At 34.8% G+C, this 18,439-nt stretch overlaps 3 protein-coding genes across 3 annotated transcripts; 1 reads left to right on the top strand and 2 right to left on the bottom strand.

Moving 5' to 3' along the window:
- The first annotated feature begins 4,981 nt into the window (after window positions 1–4,981).
- Window positions 4,982–7,341, top strand: LOC132181860 (zinc finger BED domain-containing protein RICESLEEPER 2-like). The gene is made up of 4 exons (XM_088516765.1): window positions 4,982–5,274; window positions 5,425–5,557; window positions 5,915–7,147; window positions 7,288–7,341. The coding sequence occupies exons 1-4, from the start codon at window positions 4,982–4,984 to the stop codon at window positions 7,339–7,341; spliced, it is 1,713 nt and encodes a 570-aa protein (XP_088372891.1).
- A 2,951-nt stretch (window positions 7,342–10,292) lies between these two features.
- LOC132183196 (alpha/beta-Hydrolases superfamily protein) lies at window positions 10,293–13,690 on the bottom strand. The gene is made up of 6 exons (XM_059596599.2): window positions 13,382–13,690; window positions 11,473–11,584; window positions 11,266–11,359; window positions 10,985–11,162; window positions 10,801–10,870; window positions 10,293–10,723 (listed from the first exon to the last, which is right to left on the bottom strand). The coding sequence occupies exons 1-6, from the start codon at window positions 13,657–13,659 to the stop codon at window positions 10,412–10,414; spliced, it is 1,044 nt and encodes a 347-aa protein (XP_059452582.2). The 5' UTR covers window positions 13,660–13,690; the 3' UTR covers window positions 10,293–10,411.
- Window positions 13,691–14,185: 495 nt separating this feature from the next.
- LOC132183195 (putative F-box/LRR-repeat protein At3g18150) lies at window positions 14,186–17,818 on the bottom strand. The gene is made up of 3 exons (XM_059596598.2): window positions 16,713–17,818; window positions 14,880–15,059; window positions 14,186–14,795 (listed from the first exon to the last, which is right to left on the bottom strand). Exons 1-3 carry the CDS (start codon window positions 17,733–17,735, stop codon window positions 14,442–14,444), a joined length of 1,557 nt encoding a protein of 518 aa, XP_059452581.2. The 5' UTR covers window positions 17,736–17,818; the 3' UTR covers window positions 14,186–14,441.
- Window positions 17,819–18,439: the final 621 nt, after the last annotated feature.

An 18,439-nucleotide genomic window follows, 5' to 3' on the forward strand; every position in this document is an offset into this window, starting at 1 on the left:
CATAACCGGCCTTCAAGATTTTGCAAAGGATCCTCAAGCGTTATTAGTAATACTATCCAAACAATCACGTCTACCTCGAGGTCCTTCTAACTCAAAAACCTAAATAGCATCTAATGGCATCTATTTAAAACATAGATGTTTTACACTTAGAGAAAGTAAGTGTAAGCATTTAGTAAGCCAGTTCTAGCGTGTGATTGTGAACTGTTCATAAACAAATAAAAATTTTACTCTTGGAATCATTCCTCTTAAAGCATTTATTGTGATTATTCTTTTCATAAGCATATTCATTTCACACATATTAGCTTTATAAAAATATTTGTTCACGTCCTTTGTTTGCCATTACTAGGCCTGTAAATGAGCCGACACACTCGACAGATCGCTCGATACCCGCTCGACTTAGCTAGACCCGAACTCGAGCTGGACACTGTACTAGCTCGCTCGTTACTGTTGAAACTCACTCGATTAGCTAGTGACACATGCCCAACTCGCTCGACGGGGGCTCGTGAGTTCGACTCGTTTAAGTCGAGATCGGCAGGCTCGCCCGAGCTCGTTAAGGGATTGTGAGATCGAATCGTTTAACTCGATAATCACCCGACTCGCCCGAGCTCGTTAAGGGATCGTGAGCTTGACTCGTGTAGCTCGATAATTACCCGGCTCGCCCGACTTGTTTATGGCTCATGAGCTCGACCCGTTTTATCATCTGACTCGACCCAACCCACACGACAATGTAACTAAAAAAATAATTAAACATGTTATTAATCAATAATAATCATAGCTTCAATGTGTATACAATTAACTAATTAAGATCTAAGGCAATAGTGTAACTAATATTATATGGACTATGTTATTATTTATAGGTTTAATGTCCATTGTCCAATTCCAAAATAATAATAATCATAGGTTCAATATGTGTACAATTAACTAATTAAGATCTAAGGGTATAGTATAAGTGTATAACTAACATTGTATATAGTATAGACTATGTTATTATTTATAGCCTTATAGGTTTAATGTCCAATGTCCAATTCATAAGTTAATAATAATAATAATAATAATAATCATATTCATAGGTTCAATTAATTTGTGTACAATTAATTAATTAAGATTAAGGGTATAGTATAATAATGTAACTAACATTTTATAGAGTATAAACTATGTTATTATTTATAGGTTTAATGTCCAATGTCCAATTAGTTAGTCAATAATAATAATAATAATAATAATAATCATATTCACAGGTTCAATTAATGTGTGTACAATTAATTGATTAAGATCTAAGGGTACAATATAAGTATACAACTAACATTGTATATAGTATAGACTATGTTATTATTTATAGGTTTAATGTCCAATGTCCAATTCATAAGTTAATAATAATAATAATAATAATAATAATCATATTCATAGGTTCAATTAATTTGTGTACAATTAATTAATTAAGATCAAGGGTATAGTTTAATAATGTAACTAACATTGTATAGAGTATAAACTATGTTATTATTTATAGGTTTAATGTCCAATGTCCAATTAATTAGTCAAAAATAATAATAATAATAATCATCATCATATTCATAAGTTCAATTAATGTGTGTACAATTAATTGATTAAGATTAAGGGTATAGTATAAGTATATAACTAAGTTAGTGTAGAGTATAGACTATGTTATCATTTATAGGTTTAAATTGTTTAATGTCCAATGTCCAATTAATTAGTTAAAAATAATAATAATAATCATATTCATAGGTTCAATTAATGTGTGTACAATTAATTGATTAAGATCTAAGGGTACAATATAAGTATATAACTAACATTGTATATAGGATAGACTATGTTATTATTTATAGGTTTAATGTCCAATGTCCAATTCATAAGTTAATAATAATAATAATAATAATAATAATAATAATCATATTAATGTGTACACATAGGTTCAATTAAGATCAAGGGTATAGTATAATAATAATAATCATATTCATAATAATCAATTAATCATAATAATAATAATAATAATAATAATAATAATAATAATAATCTCAAGATTCTCAACCATTTAGTATTAATAATAAATTAATAATAATTAGTATTATTAATAATAATAATAATAGTAATTAATTAATTATTATTAAAATAATAATAATTACTACTATATATTATTATATAATAAGAATATATAATAATTATTATCATATTCATAATAATAACTATGTAGTACTACACTACTATGCACACACGGTTTCTTTAGTACTTTAGTTAATTAAACGGTTAAGATTTAATTGATATAAATTTGTATTTAATTTTAATGGTTTAGATAATTTATTGGATAACTAAAGAGACGAGCTAACCTGAAATTACCCATACTAGATTATTCTGATTATTTGAATTTTTGAAATTTTAGACATAATCATAGCCGTCCGATTTAATTTGATTTAATCCGAACCGTTGGATTTAGTTAATGGAATACAGCTGTAATCCATTACGAAGGTGAGAGTTATATGGTGTCACACATGACATTATGAGCCCACTAATCTAACGTCTTTGATTGAATAATAAAATAAAGATTAAAATAAATGGTCAAGATTATTTATTGGATAACGTATAGAACTGGTTTCACCAACACACACACGCGGACGATACACTCAGTCTCGGAAATCTACCCCACGCACGCACAGTCTACGGGTCTAACAACAATTATGAGGCTCTTGGTTTGCACACAAAGGATGACAGCCGTCCAATTTTTTTTTTATTTAATTTCAGCCGTTGGATGCATGTAGTGGACGCCAGCTGTTAACCATTTTCTTGTGTGGGATTTATTTGGTGCATCCAAATTTTCGTAAGCTTCCCTTGGTTGAGATGATCGAACGACTTAAAACCCCCCACGCACTAGAGGAATTCATCAACAGCTGTCAGCTCGCACGCACGCACGGTCATCGAGACTGACAGTGTACCAGTCGTCTCGGTATGACCACAAGCCATCTCAGCCCTCCAAATTTATTGATGAAATATTGGCCATTGGATGGGTTTAATGGAAGCCAGCTGTAATCAATTAAATCGCTTGGGAGTTATATGGTGTATCGCAAGCTCCGTAAGCATGCCATGAGTGCTTCAATCTAACGAGTGAAATTAAATCTTGATGATTTTTATAGAATCGACGGACTCTATTAAATAAGTACACCAGATTCAATTACAAATGGCTGCATGTGAATAATGTTTTGGTAAACTAAAGGTTTCAACACGTGGCACGCCCAAATCGATTTAACTAATTCTCTCTCCAAATCCAGCCGTTCATTTATTAAATTTTTTGATATTTTCGCAAATCTAACGGCTGGGATGCTGGGATTCAAACTGAACGTTTGTAAATTCTAAACCAAACTAGAAACCACTAACCAGTAACCAATCAAACTTCAAACCATCACCCTCGTCCCTCGTCACTCTCTATCTCTCTCTTCATTCCAGTCTTTCCAGACTTCCAGTTACCACTACGGCAATACCAAAGAGTTGTTTGACGGTCTGGTTTGAGGGCTAGATTACTAGGGTGATGGCGAGAGAGAGATGATCCATTGAATGCAGCCTGCTATGAGCATTCAATGCATCTCCCATCACCGTTGAGGGGTTGAATGCACGCATTCAATCCTTCTCAACCCCCTCCCAACAACCCGTTCCTTTCAGATTCTCAATCGAGCCGTTGATGGATCATCTGATATTGATCTAATGGCATTCTAATCAGTCGTACTAGTTTTGTGAGAGAAACTATCTTCAGATATCGCATGACTCGAACCAGAAGAGGATACTAATTTTTCTCCTATACCGTCTAATCTCGCTGCCGAATCCCCATTTTTTTGTGTTTTTTCAATTTTTTATTTCTATAAGTTGACATGGTTGTTGACATGTTGTGAGTTGTCTTCTGGCAGGTTATCTTCTCCAAGCCCTAGCTTATACCGACGGCAGAGACAAACATGATGGCTTTTGATCTGACTGTGACAGAAATGGCAATTGAGTATTGGGCTTTCTGTCATCATAGGTTTATTTTTTTATTCATTCCTAACCCCCCCCCCCCCCCCCATCGCCCTTTTATACTCGAATATGAACCTATGATGTATGCAAGTCACTCTGAGTTGTTCAGTTGAATAAGTTTGAACTTGTTTGCTCTGGCTTCTTGCTAAGTGCTAACAAGAGAAAAAGTTCTGACTTTTGAGAATCCGAAGAGCCTCTCTTAGTCTCTTCTGCATTTAAGTTATGTTTTTCTCCTGAACCCTAGTTCCTAACTATTTCAATTTTGGCAAGTCTTTTTTATTTATTCCATTTATCATGTTTTGGCTGTTTGAAAATTTGGTAAACTAATGTTTCTAATATCTTAATTTTAGGGAGGAAGGTCTATCGAATTTGCAAGCTACAATCCCAATTGGCTTTTGGAAATTGCTTGAGCCTTGAGGTTTTTAAAAAAACTTGCTATGTTAAATTGTTATGTTACTATTTTACTAATGTTAGAACTATGAATTATTTTTTTGTTTTCTGTTTAAGGTTAGAACAACTATGAATTATTTTTCTGTTTTCTGTTTAGGGTTAGAACAACTATGAATTATTTTTCTGTTTGCTGTTTAGGGTTAGAACAACTATGAATTATTTTTCTGTTTTCTGTTTAGGGTTAGAACAACTATGAATTATTTTTCTGTTTTCTATTTAGGGTTAGAACAACTATGAATTATTTTTCTGTTTGCTGTTTAGGGTTAGAACAACTATGAATTATTTTTCTGTTTTCTGTTTAGTGTTAGAACTTAGAACATGAATTGCTTTGTTAGAAGTAGAACTATGATTCTGTTCTGTTTAAATTTTTGTTGTCTATCTATGATTCTCATTCTCTGATTCTCTGTTCAACTTAGAACTCATGATTCTCTAGAAGTTTCTCTAGAACTCATGATTTTGTTCTCATTTGAAAATAGAAAGCTAGAAGTTTCTCATCAATTACATTTTTTAATTAACAGTTATGGAGATTACGAGTCAGTCTATGGAATTGGAATGTATTGAAGTTGATGTACATGATGATACACTTACTGTGATCCCTACACCTGAATCTGTTGAGTCTGGTAGCACTGAAAATAACCCAAGCCAACTTGTTAACACTATTTGTCCTGTTGTTGGTGGGGATGGGGCTGGTGATGGGGTTGGGGCTGGGGCTAGGGCTGGGGCTGGGGCTGGGGATGTGGATGGGGGCCAAGGGGCTGGGGATGGGGATGGAAGTGGCCTGAGTGAGAATGGACAATATCAAAAGAGGGAAAGGTAAAAGACTTCCAAAGTCTGGAATGACTTTGTTTCAGTTACAATAGGGGGGGTTAAAAAATCACAATGCAATTGGTGTAAGAGGCTGTTTGCTGTTAGAAAATCTAGTACTACCTCAACCCTAAATAGGCATTTGACTTGATGTGTTAGATATGTTGAGTTTAGTAGTGCTAAAAAGCAAAATACTTTGTCATTTGAGCCTAGCAGTGACAGTGATGGCGTGGGAAGGTTGACAAGTTTTAGTTTCAAGGAGAGTAGGGTTAGGGAACTTGCTTCCCATACGGTGCTACTTCATGAGTACCCTTTTAATATGATGGAGCATGAACTTTTTAATAAGTTCATGAGGGCCTGCACACCCCACTGGAAAAAAATAAGCCATGCAACTATTAGGAATGATTGCATTACCACTTACCAAAATGAAAAAAGGAAGCTAAGAACACTTTTGAAATTGGTTGACAAGGTGAACATCACCACCGATATGTGGACCTCTTGTCAAAGAGTGTCATATATAGTGGTGACTTGCCACTTTGTGGATTCAACTTGGTGCCTCCAAAAAGGAATTTTAAATTTTTGCAATGTACCTCCTCCACATTCTGGTGTTGTGATTGCTGATGCATTAAGGAATTGTTTTTCTGATTAGGGAATTGAGGATAAAATTCATACCATTACTGTTGATAATGCTTCAGCTAATGATTCTGCAATTAGAATTATAAAAGATGACTTTGAGTTGAAGAATGCTTTGTCGGTTGGGGGTAGGTTGTTTCATGTTAGGTGTTGTGCACACATTACAAACTTGTTGGTGCAGTCTGGGCTTGTTGAAATTAGGGGTATTATAGATGATGTTAGGCAGGGCATAAAATATATAGTGGCTTCTAAAAGTAGGTTGAATGTCTTTAGTGAGATAGCAAAGAGATTGCATTTACCCTGTAAGAAGCTGATTTTAGATGTCCCCATACGTTGGAACAGCACCTATTTGATGTTGGACACTGTAATTAAGTATAAAGAAGTGTTTCCTAGGTACCATAGAGTTGAGCAAGCATTTCAGTGGGTTGTAACTCAAGAACAGTGGGAAATGGTGGGTAATGTGAACCAGGTTTTGTCAATTTTCAATGATGTAACCAATGTTGTATCTGGTAATGAGTACCCTACTGCAAATCTGTATTTACCTGGGGTTTGGAGGATGAAACAAGTTTTGATGATCAAGTGTGATGATAGGAATAAGTACATGAGGTCAATGGCAAGTAGGATGATTGACAAATTTGATAAGTATTGGGGTGATAGCAATTTGTTGATGTCCATAGCTGCTGTCTTGGATCCTAGATACAAGATGAAGTTGATCAATTTCTGTTTCCCTATCATTTATCCTTTGACTGAAGCTTGTAGTCACATTAACAATGTGTTGGCAGTTCTGAAAGAGTTATTTGAGTCATATGTTTTTGCCCATACGGCTTGTATATTGCAAGAAACTGCCCAAGTAAATGTTCCTTCTTGTTCTTCCTCAAGTGCAATTGTTGGAGATGTGGTGTCCAAAATTTCTGAAGGTCGATCAAGGTTTGCTGACCATATAAGAAGTAGTGACATCATCCGGCCCATTAAAACAGATTTGGATGTTTATCTTGAAGAGGATGTCTACATTTGTAGTAAGAATGAGAATGGAGTATATATGGAAACAGATTTTGATGCTTTGGCATGGTGGAAATGCAATGCCTTGAAGTACCGTATCTTGTTTAGAATGGCAAAGGATATCTTGGCTGTTCCCATAAGTATAGTTGCTTCTGAATCCTCCTTTAGTGCTAGTGGTAAAGTTATTGAACCCCATAGAGCATCATTATCCCCTGACACTGTTCAGATGCTCTTATGTGGTTCAGATTGGGTGAGGGCACTTCATGGCATCAAGAAAAAAATCTGCTAGTGAAGTAAGTTTTGTTTCTAATTTATGTATTTAGACTATTTAGAGTTTTACTAAATTTTATGTATGAATTGGCCATATTAAATTTGTGTTTGTTTTTGTAGAAATTGGTTGAAGTGCAGTTGCCTACAACTACAACTACAACTACAACTACCTGAATGTGATGTGATGCAGAATTTCAGACATGGAGTGTATTACTATTACAATCTATTTCAGTCCTTTCCTTGTTTAAGTCTGTAATTTGAACACTTCATTTTTTGTTTCAGTCTCCCTTTGCTTATTAAGTCTGTATTTTGATAACTATGTTTTATTTTGAAATGTTTGGATCCAGTCTCTCTTTGCTTATTAAGTCTGTATTTTGATAACTATGTTTTATTTTGAATTGTTTAAGTGCCATATTGTACTTTTGTTGGAAACTCTCTTGATCATTTGAGCCTGTTGAGGTAATATCTTTCTTCCTTGTAATTTTATTATTTTCATTTTGCAACAAAAATTTGATTATTTGAAAATTTGATTATTTGAACCTCCCTTGACTCGTTTATTAAAGGTCAAAGACTTTTTGCGTCTTTGACTAACTAAATGCAAAGGAGTAAAAATTTGCTAACAATATTTTTGGTTTGCTTATGTTTGCAGTGATTATTCATTCCTTGGGTCCTTGTCTCCGCTTTTAAGAAACTTCATTAAAAGCTGCCACATATTTTCATATGCTAGTTACTAGTTTGGTATTTTTAAGTTGTTGCATTTTATATACCTGAAAATCTCTAAAAAAATGTGCTTACAAATATCATATTTATTTCTTTATGCTACTGATTTGAGATTAGTTGGGATACACATCATACACTGGTTTATGCAATTATGCAATTATGTTTATGCTTCTGTGGCTGCTATCTGTTGAGATTAGTTGTGATACACTGGTTTATGCTACTGCTTCTGCTATATGTTTGTGGCTTGTGACTCAATTTCTAATTTGCTTTATGCTGCTGCTATCTGTTGAGATTACTTGTTTTTTTTTTTTTTTTTTTACCAACTGTTATTCTTTCTACTAATTATAGGTTGTATATAATTAGTAGTTTTAGTTGATTAACATGATTCTATTATTTTGAGTTTTGCACATTTGACTATTTGAGTACATAATCTATTATTCCATATTTCCATTATTATACCATCTATTGCTTTCATGTACAATGTATATCACACTTCACTTCTCAGTTCTCTGCATGTTTTACTAGTTACTATAATTTGATGTACATGTTGATCTTTGTTATGTGTTGGTTTAGAAATTAGGTTGTTTGGCTATAAAAAGTCCTTATCAATTTTGTTTTATTTCTAAAGCACCCTAATTATGTTGCAAGAGAGTTACAAACGCCAAACGGCTAACACCTTTTTTTTTTTTTAACATAGATTGCAGACTTGCAATGTGGCTGTGGGTCATGGTCAGGCTAGTCAGTGTCAATTGGCAAGTGGAACACATCACACATATACTGTTTCCTGATATCCTCATTTTGCAATGTTTAATTTTATGTTCATTTACTCATCTGATTTTTGAATACTTACTAATCACTCAATCTTAAGTGATAAAACTCCTTTGACATCTTGCAAGGAAGTTAAAAACATTTAACACATTTCTTTTCTTCATTGAATGCAGTGTGGACAGTGAACTAGTGTGGATAGTTGATTAGTTGGTGGCCAGGATGAAGAGTAGTCTCTTTAGATGAATTTTGGCTTTTGGTCATTTGACTCATTTCATTCATTTATAATTTCTTCTATTTTATTTGTAATTCTTCTATTTGTAAATTAATTTGTTTTCTTCAATATGAAGTTGCTTGATTTGTAAGGCCCTAATATAATTGTCTAATCTTGTAATTTTAGGTGTTTTTAATTTCTGCTTTAATGCTATTGTAATTTGTAAGTTATATTTGTCCTGAATTTTACATTGGTAAATTTGTCCTGAATATAACTTGTTCTAGTGAATCATTGAATCTTAAATGATTTGTAATTGGCATTTGGAATTACTTGATTTGTAATTGGCAGTTGGAATAAACTTGGAACATTGTTGAATTGTAAATGTGTTAGAACTTAGAATACAATTCTTGATTGGTATTGTTAACGAGCCTTAAATGGGCCGAGCTACCCGTTTAAGGCTCGAAAGGCTTTCTAACGGGGCTCGAGTTCAGGCTCAGGCTCGATTTCGCCTTTTTCAAACTTATGTCTCTATCTCGAGCTCGAGCCGAGTCGAGCTAATCGAGGGCTCGACTCGGCTCGCATATTCCCATTACCGATCCCGAGTACGATCCAGAGCGTGTCAAATTCCTTAACGAGTCGATCTTGAGCTGGGGTTTACAAGCTCAGCTCGAGCTCGAGACCGGCTCGATTCTTGGTCATTTTAAATGAGCCGGTCCGAGTTTGCCAAAGCTAGGATCGGCTCGGCTCATTTACAGGCCTAGCCATTACTTGTGATATCTACAAAGTAAGGCCAAGCTACTATATAAACATTAGCTCTAGTTAACCCCTAAAGTAAGGTTGTACTTGTCCTGTACATCACCTTTTTTTATGCAAGGACTAGTCTATTCAACCCCTCTGTGTGGAACTCTATCAACCTAGCCCCTTTTACTTAGGACTAGCAGCTAGTGAGGCCACACCCCAACCCAGGGTGTGTTGCACTGCCTTACACACGTACACACAGAGCACCAATGTTGCCAATCATCTATTTTCCTTAACATTTTACACATAACCACATAAGCATTTTATTTCATATATGCATAATAAAACAATCTTTAAATGTTCATCATTTGAGGCAATATTTACAAAAAGTAATCCATGTCACGCATTTTGTGCATAAAAATATTTTTATACTTTTCAAAATGCTAAAAAGGTAATCCATGATTTTATTTTGAAAACCTTGCTTATTATTGTAGATAAAATGCACCAGATCAATGTTTTAAAGTGTTAAAACAGTGAGCATACCAAATGTTCGGTGAAGGATGCTAAAAATTTTCTACCTTTTGTTTGTTTTGGCAGAATTTTTTATGACGACTTGTTGCAACAACAAAAGTGCTTTTTTATTTTTTATAATTAGCAACGACTTTTGTCTTCGTTGCTAAAAGTGATATATAATAACGAAAATGGTTTCATTGCTAAAAATCATGGTTACAATATGGCATGTACACACACTATGATATTCTAAATGGATCAATCTTATACAAAAAGTAAGAGAAGTGGTGTGAAGACTCATGAAGCAGGAAGATGAGCCAACCAGGGAAGCAGCTTTTGGTGGACCAAGTGAGGCCTGTCATCATGGGGACAATGTCCTACTCCTTGCAACACAAACAGGCTTACATTTGGTAGTTTAGAAGGTAGTGAAGAGAAGTATTTACCAACGGGTCCGTCAAGAGGAGTAAATGGGTCTTCATCCCCCCACAGAAGTAGCACAGGCTGGGAGATTCTAGGCATCAACTGTACAGGGTTTGGCCCTGGAGGGCCAGTCACAATAGAAACAAAAGCATCTAGTGCCCCATCGTCATAAGTTGGTTCCATTATGATCTGCACTTTCCACTTTGTTTGAGCTCATATTTTCTAAACAAGCGTAAATTGTCCAAGAGGAGAGAGTACTAATTTACCTCTACTAGCTCTTCATCCACAGATTCCTTATTTCCATATACAGACAATAAAATGTTCTTCAAGTTCTCTCTGCATCAAGGGACAAAATATATAGCATTTTTAGATTCATTCTTCTTGACTTGTAATATTTCAAACTATTAATTATATGGCTGAAACTGAAACCAGTAAGTATATATTTAGTACCTCTTTCTGACACTTTGAAATATAGCTGAAGCAATTCCACGTTGCCTCAACAAAAAATCAAACAACCAAAGCAATGGTAATAATAGCTTGATTCTCCAATCATCAACAATTGCCTTATTGTTCATACCACCAGCACAATTGAGCAGTACAAGTCCTCGAACTAGGCTTCTACTAGATTCTGATTGGAAAAGATAAAACAAAAGAATTAGATATCTTCTTCTAAAGGTGTAGTCATTATATATCTTTACAGAAAACTATATAGCATTAAAAGCATATCTCACCTGAGGCAGCAATTACACAAGCAAGACTTCCAACAGAGTTGCCTATCAGCACAGTCGGTTTCTGAACAATTTCATCCAAGAAGTCCAATATCAACTGTTTACAGTGAATTAGATAGAGGTTAAGACAGTAAAGTTGCAACGTTGACGGGCTGGTGAGACAGACATACATAGGATAAAATCCAAGTTTTAGCTTGAGGATAAGCATACCTGTGCCCATGTTTCCATTGTATACGAAAAGCCTGTTGGTTTATCAGAAGCTCCAAAGCCAAGAAGGTCAATTGCATATACAGTGGAATTCTGGGCTAGTGTCCGAATATTCCTGAAGGAATTACCTCAAAGTAGAGAAAAATAATTTGTCAACTACTTGAGCAGTTTTACATGGCCACACATTAGTAGAAGGCTTTGCCAAGCCCTTCGTTGGGGAGCGAATCTCACCAAGGGAGACAACAAATAGTACACTAATATATATATATATATATATATATATAAGTACACTTATCAAATTGGGATGCAATTTCACAAGTGCACTCACAACAAATCCCTCTCTCACTTATAAGTCTCTAGTTGTGTACATTTTGTATGACAACAGTTGCAGAGTTTAACCAATAATGACATGAATATTGTTTGTAGAACATCATCATAGGAAGTAGGACATTGTAATTTGCAATCAAAACAAAGAGTTTCTCAGAAACTAGAGCTATAACAGATTTCATGAAATTGGTTTGAGTAGCGAGAAGGATAAAACTGAAAAACTCTATATATCTTATACAAATCACAGTCACTATTCTATATAATTCAAGGTTCAATACCTTGCTTTGAGTATGCAAATGATTATCTGATATGATCGTGACCCTTTGACTCATCTCCCTTAATAAGTAAAACTCAATATTTAAAATAGGAGGTAAATAATAGAGACAAAGTTTAAACACACGATCTTTACATCAATACCATGTTCAATCACACTTATCCTATAAATTTAAGCTCATAAAAAATTGTTAATTTGATTATTTAATTAGTATTCTAGCAATTCAAAGTTTTGGAGAAGGATGGAGCACTTAATTACAACATCTATGGAACAATCAATTGGTTGAAAAAAAAAAAAAAAAAAAAAAAAGATGATAGTTATAGCTTAGTTCCACCCTACTTGACTGACCTGGCAGTGTTCAATCTGAAGAAATTCGTGAGCCTAACTCATCTCATAAAACTTGTTCAATAAGAGAGGGTTGCCAACTCCTTACAAACATGCCACAAGTAATGTGAGATTATTCTTTAACACAATCAACCCTTCCGCATTAGCCTTGTTTAAAAAAATAAAAAAAAATGAAAGGACTGACTAAGCATTGCCACATAAGCCCAATAAAATGGAGATAAAATAGAGTATGCTAAATAGAATAGAGAAGCTTTTGGCGATAATCAGCATAAAAAAATTATTTAAAATATATTGTTTTAATTTATATAAAATAAGTGCAAAGAGTAACATTAAGCGTGACGTCCCCAAGGCTATGCTTATCTGAGATATCTAGAGAGAGAGGGAGAGATTGGATAAAACCAGAGTGAAACGAACGGGTTTTACAGTTTAGAGTCCAAGAATAAAGAGTGAAATGGTATCCTGATGAAGCATGTTGAAAATAAAATTCTGGAATTAAAAATAAACGTTTACTCTATTTTTATGCAATAATTATGAATCTTATTAATAAAATGAAGGAGCAGTTCACGAATCATAGAAACCCAACACTTATATTAATAATAATGAATAAATGTTCAACATATTAGGAAAATCAACCATTCAATCTTATACATATATATATATATATCATTCGGGTCAATTTTTAATTAATTAGAGGTGAAGTTCCAAACAAATTAGAGATAATTTAATTTTCATGGGTTCTCGTAATTGGGTTATCATCTATTATTAATTGTCGCATCTTTCTGAGTTCGTTAGTTGAATCTAATTTTCCAGTAAAAGTAGACAAATATAATTGATTGCTATTGTGCACAAGTTGTGTGGCGGAGGTGAAATTAGATAGATAGATAGATAGGGATGATGTGTATACTTAGTAGTGGGTGGGTGATGCTGAATAACAGAAAGAAAGAAAGAAGAAGGGAAAAGAGTAACCTGCGCCAGTGTGGAATGGAAGCCCCAAATCCATGCACAAGAAGAAGAGGGGGATTGGAAATATTTTTTGAATGAGAAACAAAGTAATTGATGGAATATTTGCCCTTCCATTCCCACTTCTCGCATCTCTCCTTTATCTCTGCCACCTCCAACTTCTGCCCTCCACCACCAGATGTACAGCTTTTGGTGGTGATGCTCAAACTATTTCTAAGTCGAAATTGCCAATGCACTTGACCAAGTACTGAATGGCAAATGGAAGCCGTTACTCCAACTACCATTCTGTCTCTCTCTAATTTCCAAGAAGATGAGAATGAGATTTCATCCTTATATAAATAAATAAATTCCACCAAGCAGGCTCCTACGGGCTCTCAATGGGCCAACCATCCTATTCCATTCTATTTTCCTCATTTTCCACATTCTTCCCTTGTTTTTGCACTTACTAATATTGTTTACTAGTCTAAAATGATGTGGCAGTCATTATTATTTTTATTTTTACTAAATAACATAACTCTTACTTATATTTAGACTTATACAAGTTTATATATATATATATATTATATATATCAGACTTGAAAGGTTATTTTGACTTTCCTCTAGAGTAGTAGTATGCAAACTTGATCAAGGCTCAAGAGCCGTGTTTGTTCTCTTTCAAAATTGCCTCATTTTTTAAATGTCTTCATATCTTCTTTATTTTGGTGCATCACAATGATGGGGCTCTGAAAGAGGTGCAAAGGAAATAGATGTTAATTTTGGAGATGGAAGCATTCGGGTGCTTAGATTTTGAAAATCCTGCAGTCTGCAATACCTTCTTGAACGAGTTCTATAAAACGTTCTTGACGGAAAAAAATTACTCAGAATTTATATCAAGATACCCAGCAATTCAGAGAGTACTGTACAGCTGAGAATTGCAGTAGATGTAAAAGGGGAATTGAGATCAAGTATTTAAACAAACTGTCATTAGAGTATTGCAAAATGTAAAAGCAAATACCTGCATATCTATTAAACATGTGAATAAAAAAGCAAACACTGGAGATTAAAAAACAAAAAAAAAAAAAAAGATTCACGAGAAATGAATAACAGCACGAGTAGAGGCTCTGGGGAAGTTAAATAGCTTCTGAGAAAATTCGTGTTGTTCCTCTGAAGTGAAATGATTCATGGGAGGACCAATAGCACTACTGTAAATCTCGTCTCTATCAGGTGGGAGAGACTTGTTGGTTGAAATCACCATGGTCTCTAAGACCAATGCGTTTTTAAGAAGAAACTCGACTAGTTCAATCACGTACGGCTCTGTTATGCATCCATATATCCTTACAATCCTGAGGTGGTGTGAAAGACAATGGAAACTATCCTCCTCCAAATTCCAGAAGTTTCTACCATCAAAATCATACGCTTGAATCCATTGTGCTTCAGGGTTCTAATTCAACAAAGCGCAAGTTATTTATGGTGGGTCATAGATGCAAATGAGAAAACAAAACATATTTACCAAATCTTTTCCTACCATGAATATATAATGATTTCCACTGTAGACATCAATAGTCAGAGTTTCCAAGCAATGAGAATTTCTCAATAAGCTACAAATCCCAGGGAGGTGCCACTTTGTCAGACTAATTTTGAGTGCTAGAAACTTCCAACACAAGGATGGACATGGCTGATTTGTCAACTTCCATATTGTCAACACCTAAGCACATAAAAATAAAATAATAAAATAATAATAATAATAATAAAAATCATTGCCATGAAGGGATGTTGCACTACCTAGAAACCATTCATCACTCTAAAGTCTAGAGAAATTAAAAATCATTCTAGATATTAAGCAGCAAAATTTGGTCCAAATAATTTTATGTCCATAAAGGACCACTTAGGAAGGAAATAAGAATCATAGATGATTAAGTAAACGCTTAATTCAAGGTTTCCCATCAGCTTAAGGTTTTGAGATAATTGATGACTTAACAGTCAAATACTCACGTTTGGGAAGGTTTGTGTGCAGCTGGTGGTGTCTGTGAGTGCTGCTGTCATTTGCTAAATTAAATTGCAGCTATCAACAACGATTAAAATTTTCAACACAAAGTAGATACGACCAAGCAAATTAACCAAATTATAAAATGAATTTATCAATAATCTGTTACAGGAGAAAAATGGTTCGCGTTTACCTATTTTTAATACATATAAACCAAACAGCACATTCAAGTGCAATACGTAAGTAAGTGAAACAACGAGATACATGGGGAAGGATACATAAGGAGTAGTTAACTAAATTTGCCCTAACACCGTCACCTCTGCTCGGATACCATGTTAACTCATAACTAAATTTGAATATTTAACTGAATTTGGATAAATTGTAGAGTTAAGATTTAAACTCACCACCTTGGCTTGGATACCATGATAATATCATCACTTATTCAAAAAGCGTAAACTAACCAAAAAAGATGAATTTAAGCATTTAATTAATATTCTAACAGATTTCTATAGGTTTGGACTAATAAGCCCAAAATGAATTACAACTCATAAATAAAAATAAAATAAAATAAAATAAAAAACCAAAACAAAACAAATTCAATAACATAATAACACAACAAAAAGATCCAATGTACTAAAACTAGAGCCCATTCCTAGGAATTTTAAAACTACAAAAATATTCTTCTAACATCGGATTACTAGGGATAGGGAGGAAGGGCAAAGAGCACTACTTCCTTGTTATACCATTTGTGCCCCCAACAAGTAACGGGTTGAGCTTTAGAAAGCCGTTCTGTGTTAGAACAAGCAAGGGATTAAGCTTTAAAAAGCCCTTGCTTGTTCCTTACTAGGAGCTAAGGATTTCATTACCTTTGTTAAGAATATTTGATATAATTCTTTAGTTTATTTCTTTACTTGATAGGTTTATTACATTTCCTCTCCATTCTAGCAATTATTACCTTTCCTTAGCCTACTAGGTTCACTTGTTTACTATTCATAACCTCTTTATAAATAAAGGTCTCTGTTCACACTACAATTAATTCAATATACAAGATGTAACCTATAAGTCTCTTTTCGCTTCCACTCTGTCTCTTCTCTCTTCTCTCTTCTCTCTTTTATTCTTTTCTCTTTTATTATTCCCATCATATATTTCTAAAACCTAATAGGCTGTCTATGTCCCAAAAGATGGACATGAAATATGTTATATATATACAACAATTCAACCCCCTGACTGAAGATAGGGGGGAGGTGAAGCATTTATTCAAACACCTTGTGTGCAAATTCTTACAAAGAGATCACTCAAAGACAATTACTATGCTAAAAACACATATATCATCATATTAGTAAAGAATACAACAAAAGAGGAAGAAAATGGTACCAGAATACACCAAGTGCATGGTGCAAAGCTATCGGTGTTCCCAAGCTTCTTGAGAAGCATTTTGACCCTCTCATACTTGGTAAGCGCACATATGAAACGACTGGAAAAGGAAAGGGATGCATCAACAAGAGAAGACACATCTTCTAAATGAGCATATTGTAATGACCCACCAATAGCCAATGATACAACCTTAGGACAGGATATCCTTAGCCTAAAAACACTGTGCGGCTCAACAACCACCACCAAGCTCTTCACAGTGGGGTTACTAATATTCAACTTACGAAGACCATAACACCTTATAAGACACAATTCACCAAGAAAGGGGCAACCATTTATGACTTGATCCATTATCTTCTCACTCAAAATTACTTCATTAAGCGACAACCTTTTCAGTGATTTTAACTGAACATGCCCTTGTGGAAAGATGGCACAGCCCGCCAACTTGAGCTCTGTTAGATGATCACTGCTAAGAACAAAATTAGGTAACTTGTAGCTCACTTCTGGCTCTGACAAACAACGTCCCAGTAAATCGAGATCAAGAACCTTCACTTTTTTCGTAACTGCAAAATGAACCCAAGTGCGAATTTTGCTTGCCATCCTCTCTTCTCTACTCGCTTTATCCACATCAGGATCAGCCAGCGCGAATTCGCTAAAAGAATAAAAGAAATTGAACCTCAACCTGACACGGAATTCATCAATTGTGGAACTCTCATGACGAGCCAAGACATTGTCAACCAGATTCAAGAATCTCTCGTCGTAATAAGGTTCATCGTCCTCGTCATCAGAAGTAGGATCCTCATCGCATGGGCAACTATCAAAAGAGAGACTTCGAATCAAAGTCCAGCAATGTCTAAATCTTGGCACAAGAAGCATCTTCGCAACATCCTTTGTCGGAAGAAATGAAAGGATGTGAGCAAGGATGAAGTCTGGCATTTCAGTAATCCTATCAGTTTGCTCTTCTTCTCCGCTATTCTTCAGCCGCTTCGTACAACCACTGCTCTCAACAGAATTTGTCCCTTCCATGACTGATCACACAAATTTGCTCAATCCTTTTAAAAAGCACTCTATGAATCTGGTTTCATCATTTCTCATATAAAAAGAGTTTTATACAGTAACAGAGATATTTCTCTTTCTCAAACTTGTTGGATACGTCTGCCAGAAATGGCCATATCCCATTTCTACACCTGCTCAGCCACCCACGTGAACCTGCAATGCACTCCTTTTGAGAGTCGTCACTTCACACTCATCAGCTTCCAATTTTGATCGGGTACGTACGTAGGCAAGGGCACAGCCAGGAGCTCGAGGCTCAATGCATATGGAAGTACCAAAACCTCCCTCTCTCCCGCCTTGCTTAGAAAAAAAAAAAAAATACCAAAACCCAGATTAAGAACTCGCGAATCCTCGCGGAACATGTGAAGAGTATTCACATCACATGTGGTTCGAAATAGTCGAGTGACTAAAAACACGTCCCAGCCGGTTGAACAAAATGGCCATCAAATTGTTGAGTAGACTATAGTGCTCAGCAAACGTGCTGAGCAGTGTAGCTCAATATTAATGAACAATTCATTCTTTTATCTCTCCTCTAATAAAAACGATTTTACCATCTCTCTTCTATAAAATGAAAAATTAGTTTCCTTCTTCTCCCTCTTTCTCTTTCCGCAGCAATGAATGAATGCTCAGCAATGAATGCTTTATTTATAACAATATGATGGATAATAAGAAACTCT

This window comes from Corylus avellana, chromosome 5 (assembly GCF_965113065.1).
Source record: "Corylus avellana chromosome 5, dhCorAvel1.hap1.2, whole genome shotgun sequence".
NCBI classification, from domain to species: domain Eukaryota; kingdom Viridiplantae; phylum Streptophyta; class Magnoliopsida; order Fagales; family Betulaceae; genus Corylus; species Corylus avellana.